The sequence below is a fragment of the Nicotiana sylvestris genome, chromosome 8, assembly GCF_000393655.2.
Source record: "Nicotiana sylvestris chromosome 8, ASM39365v2, whole genome shotgun sequence".
NCBI lineage: Eukaryota > Viridiplantae > Streptophyta > Magnoliopsida > Solanales > Solanaceae > Nicotiana > Nicotiana sylvestris.
The window spans coordinates 120,855,937-120,861,802 of record NC_091064.1 but is presented as its reverse complement, the minus strand read 5'-3'; the positions used below and the strand labels follow the sequence as shown (position 1 = coordinate 120,861,802).

At 41.8% G+C, this 5,866-nt stretch overlaps 1 protein-coding gene across 1 annotated transcript; it reads right to left on the bottom strand.

Annotated features, from left to right (window-relative positions):
* Positions 1 to 3,574: 3,574 nt before the first annotated feature.
* LOC138875603 (uncharacterized) lies at positions 3,575 to 4,114 on the bottom strand. The gene has a single exon (XM_070154449.1). The coding sequence runs from the start codon at positions 4,112 to 4,114 to the stop codon at positions 3,575 to 3,577; it is 540 nt and encodes a 179-aa protein (XP_070010550.1).
* Between the last annotated feature and the right edge of the window lie 1,752 nt (positions 4,115 to 5,866).

The following is a 5,866-nucleotide window of genomic DNA, read 5'->3' as shown; positions in this document are numbered from 1 at the left end:
GATTCAAAGAACTAAAATGTGGGAAAAAAACGGGTAACCAAAATATACATAACGCCCTAGCTAAAGACGCTAGACCTTAACGACCGTTTGCCCAGTTAAGTATAACATCCTTATATAAGGCGCTATATGTATAAAGCCCTAACGTATCGCGCTATATATATTATGTGGGCCCATAAATAATTCTTCTAGGGTTAACGGACATAACAATAATTCAACTGGATATAGCGCCTTAAGCTAAGGCGCTATACCTCAAATAATTATACCCCTCGAGACTGGTTTTTGCCTTATTTAAAGAGGTTAAGGATTTTAAAAATTCATTCATAAATATTTTCAAGTCTTCTAAAATATTTCTTTGTTAAGTTATTTTGCATTTTATCATAATGTCTGAAGAGCGCAGAATTAGGATTTCATTATTATCACGACCAAGAATTCCCACCATCGGGACCGTGATGGCGTCTAACATCACTCTTGCTAAGCAAGCCAACGTTGGAGTATTATTAAATGATTTCCATCACGTTTCAATGATTAAATGTAAACAAATTAAAACAAGTACAAATAATTGCGGAAATAAGTGAACAACCTCTTTGCTTATATGCTAATACCAATATTGTTGCTATTCTACCCAGAATCCGGTATCACAATCCACGAACATACTATGATTTTCTACAAACATAGGTCTGAAAGAAATTACTACTGGTTTGAAAGTAAATAAAAAAGGAATAAAGAGATGTAGAAGGGGACGCCAGGGCCTGCGGACGCCAACAGGACTACCTTAGGTCTCCTAACTGGGTGATCTGAAGCCAATCTCTCAATTAGCCACTACCAGCTCTAAAATCTGCACAGAAAGTGCAGAGTGCAGTATCAGTACAACCGACCCCATGTACTGGTAAGTGTCGAGCCTAACCTCGATGAGGTAGTGGCGAGGCTACTTCCCGGTACTGGTAAGTGTCGAGTCTAACCTCGGCGAGGTAGTGGCGAGGCTACGGTGGGGCAATTATAATATAACCTGCATACAATGTATAATAAAAGCAGAAAGAAGAACGAAATGAAAATAAAGCAGTAATTTGCAAGGAATGAATACAGAACTCAGGCATTTTTATCAGTATCCAACTATAACTAATCCTTAAGTGAAATCTAACACTACAGAATAACTCATGCAATAGAAGAAAGATACATAAATACATAAACTGATGCCGCGCGCATCCCGATCCCACCATATCATCAACATCAATATAAATATTCACCCTTATTACTCCATATTAATCCACCCTTATTCCTTCTGTTACAGTGTGCAACCCGATCCCATCGGACATTAACATTTCACCATTATTCCTCCTTAACATATCACCCTTATTCCTCATGTTGCAACGCGCAACCCGATCCCACCATATCAGTATAAATTATTCAATAAGTACAAAAATTTCACAATTCAACTCAACTCTCCACAATATTTAAACCTCAACCAAAGCAAACGGAAAGCTTGTACATTATGAAACTTTACATAATTAATACTACTCGGCGAGACCAATTCGGATTATACCATAAAACACCGATAGACCAGCTTGGGTCAACAATATGAAATGATGAAACTACGTGTAGCTAATACCTTCAAGCATGGACAACAATGTCTGACAAGTAGAAACTAAGCATGAAAATAACAGTAAAGCATGTAGCAGTTAAGGCAGGAAAAGACAATATAACAAGAACGGGAAATAAACAGGCAAAACAGATAAATTGGCGACACATAGGAAGTCGTCACCTCACTATACACCACTCTCATAGATTTTTCACATAGCAATTAAGTCAAGGGTTCCTAATCCCTCGAGTCAAAGTTAGACACGTCACTTACCTCGATCCACAGGCTACTCAATGCTCAATTACCGTTTTTCCTCTAGTTTCCACCTCCGAACCACTCGTATCTAGTCATAATTAACTTAATAACATCAATTATTGCTAAAGAAATCAATTCAAATGCATAATTATAAGTTTTCCAACATTTCCCCCAAAAAGTCAAAAAGCGACCCCGAGCCCGCTTGCTCAAAACTCGAGGTTCGGACCAAAACCTATTCACGCATTCATCCACGAGCCCAAATATGTAATTAGTTCTGGAATCCGACCCCAAATCGAGGTCTAATTTCTCAAATTTGCAAAATCCTCAATTCTCCCAAAATCCCTAATTTCCTACCCTTAATAACAAGATTTAGGACTAGAAATCTAATGGGTGTTGATGGAAATTGAAGAAAATGAGTTTAGGAACACAAACCTATGATTTGGTGTTGAAATCCATCTTCAAGAATCGCCCTAGGTTGAGTTTTGATGGAAGAGATATGAAATTTTAAACCATTCCCATTTTTAAGTCTGTTTTCAAAACACTGGACAGGTCTTCATCGCGTTCGTGATAGACCTGTCACGGACGCACAGCGGCCAGATAGGCCTTTGCGTTCGCGAAGAGTTGCTCGCTTTCGTGATGGTATGTCCCCCCTGACCATCGCGTTCGCGGGCCTAGGACCGCGTTCGCGTAGAACAACTCTTTAAATTCCCAGCCCACCTCCAATACACTACGTGTTCGTGTAAGGCCGGTCGCGTTCGCGAAGAGCTAACCCCCCCAATGCTCCGCGTTCGCGACTCGCGTTCGCGTAGAAGAAATCCCTCCCTAGCCCAGCTTGCACTTTGCGATCACGAGAGTGGCTTCGCGATCGCGAAGCACAAAATACCTGTACACCATAAGTAGCAAACACACCAGATTTTTTAAGTCTAAAACATTTCGTAGCCTATTCGAAACTCACCCGAGCCCTCGGGGATCCAAACCAAACATGCAGACAAGTCTAAAAACATGATACTGACTTGCTCGTACGATCAAATCGCCAAAATAACACCTAGAACTACGAATTTAGCACCAAATTGCATGAAATTTTTCAAGAAAGTTTTAATACTTCTATTTTCTCAACCAAAGGTCCGAATCACGTCAAATTAGTTTTGTTTCTTACCAAATTTCACAGATAGAATATAAATATTATATTAAACTTGTACCGAGCTCTGCAAACAAAATACAGGTCCGATAATAACGAGATCAAACATTAATCAAATTCTTTAAATTATTAGATTTTCAGTCTTACAATTTTCATCAAAAATTCATTTCTCGGGCTACGGACCTTGAAATTCAATTCTGAGCATACGCACAGGTCCCATATTTCGATACGGACCCACCGGGACTGTCATAACACGAGTCCAGGTCCGTTTACTCAAAATGTTGACCGAAGTCAACTAAATTACTTTTAAATGCAAAAATTATTATTTTTATCAATTTTCCATATAAAAGCTTTCCGGAAACACGCTCGGACTGCGCACACAAATTGAGAAGGAATAAAATGAGGTTTTGATTGCCTCAGAACATGAAATCAAGTTCTAAAACATAACATGACCTTTTGGGTCATCACATTCTCCACCTCTAAAACAACCATTTGTCCTCGAACGGACATAGAAAAGTGCCTGAGCTGGTGAAAAGGTGGGGATATCTGCTCTGCATATCGGACTCGGACTCCCAGATAGTTGCCTCAACAGACTGACCTCTCCACTACACTCGAACCGACAGATAATTCTTTGACCTCAATTGATGAACATGCCGATCTAGAATAGCTAGCGACTCCTCCTCGTAGGTCAAATCCTTGTCCAACTGGACAGTGGTGAAATCTAACACGTGGGGTGGATCACCGTGATAATTCCGAAGTATGGACATGTGAAACATTGGATGTACTGCTGATAAACCTAGTGGCAACGCAAGTTTGTAGGCCACCTCTCCCACTTGCTCAAGGATCTCAAAAGGCTTGATATACCTAGGCTTTAACTTGCCCTTCTTCCCAAACCGCATCACACCCTTCATGGATGATACTCGAAGCAACACTCTCTCTCCAACCATGAATGCCACATCACGAACTTTACGGTCAGCATAACTCTTCTGCCTGGACTGAGCTGTACGAAGTCTATCCTGAATGATCTTGACCTTATCCAAGGCATCCTGTACCAAATCTATACCCAATAACCAAGCCTCCCCCAGCTCAAACCACCCAACCAGCGATCGACACCGTCTACCATATAATGCCTCATAGGGAGCCATTTGGATGCCCGACTAATAACTGTTGTTGTAGGCAAACTCCACTAACGGCAAGAACTGATCCCAAGAACCTCCAAAAATGCGAGGTAAACTGCGTACCTCGATCAAAAATGATAGAAAATGGAACACTGTAAAGACGAACAATCTCATGGATATAAATCTCTGCCAACCGCTCTAAAGAATAGGAAACTGCCACAAGAATAAAATGCGCCGACTTGATCAGTTTATCTATATACCCAAACTGCATCGAACTTCCTCTGAGTCCGTAGGAGTCCAACAACAAAATCCATAGCGATACGCTCCCACTTCCACTCAGGAATCTCTATCTTCTGAAGTAAACCTCCAGGTCTCTGGTGCTCGTACTTTACTTGCTAACAATTTAGACACCGAGCTACATGTGCAACTATATCCTTCTTTATACTCCTCCACCAGTAATACTGCCGCAAGTCCTAATATATCTTAGCAGCGCCCGGATGGATAGAATACTGGGAACTGTGAGCCTCCTCTAGAATCAACTCACGAAGTCCATCCACGTTAGGCACATAAACACAACCCTGAATCCTCAAAACTCCATCATCTCCAACTGTAACCTGCTTGGCATCACCGTGCCGCACTGTGTCTCTAAGGACAAGCAAATAAAGGTCATCATACTGTCGATTTCTGATGCGCTCAAATAAGGAAGACCGAGCAAGTGTACAAGCTAAAACTCGACTGGGTACCGAAACATCCAACCTCACAAATTGATTGGCCAAGGCCTGAACATCTAATGCAAGCGGTCTCTCACCGACTGGAATATACGCAAGGCTGCCCATACTGGCTGACTTCCTACTCAAAGCATCGGCCACCACATTGGCCTTCCTAGGATGATAAAAGATGGTGATATCATAGTTTTTCAATAGCTCCAACCACCTTCTTTGCCTCAAATTGAGCTCCTTCTGCTTGAACAAATACTGCAAACTCTTATGATCCGTGAACATCTCACACGACACGCCATATAGATAGTGCCTCCAGATCTTCAGTGCGTAAACAATGGCTACTAGCTCCAAGTCATGAACTGGATAATTCTTCTCGTGAATCTTCAACTGCCGCGCATATGCAATAACCTTCCCACCCTGCAGCAATACCACACCAAGTCCAATACGAGATGCATCACAATATACTATATAAGGCCCTGATTCTGTGGGCAACACCAATATTGGCGTTGTAGTCAAAGCTGTCTTGAGCTTCTGAAAGCACGCCTCACACTCATCTGACCATTTGAACGGGGTGGCCTTCTGAGTCAACCTGGTCAACGGGGCTGCTATAGATGAAAACCCCTCCACAAACCGACAGTAATAACCCGCCAAACCCAAGAAACTACGGATCTCTGTGGCTGAAGTAGGTCTAGGATAATTCTGAACGGCCTCAATCTTTTTAGGATCTACCTGAATACCCTCTGCTGATACAACGTGACCCAAGAAAGCAACTGAACTCAACCAAAACTCACATTTGGAAAACTTAGCATATAACAGGTTGTCTCTCAAAGTTTGAAGAACGATCCGAAGATGCTGCTCATGCTCCTCTCGACCGCGGGAGTAGATCAAGATATCATCAATAAACACAATCACAAAGGAATCCAGGTAGGGCTTGAACACCCGGTTCATCAAATCCATAAATGTTGCTAGGCCACTGGTCAAGCCAAATGACACCACTAGAAACTCATAATGCCCATATCGAGTCCGAAAAGCTGTCTTAGGGACATCAGATGCCCTAATC

Bases quoted from the DNA above. Each gene is read 5' to 3' on its own strand.
- LOC138875603 (XM_070154449.1), bottom strand. From the start codon at position 4,114: ATGGCTCCCTATGAGGCATTATATGGTAGACGGTGTCGATCGCTGGTT.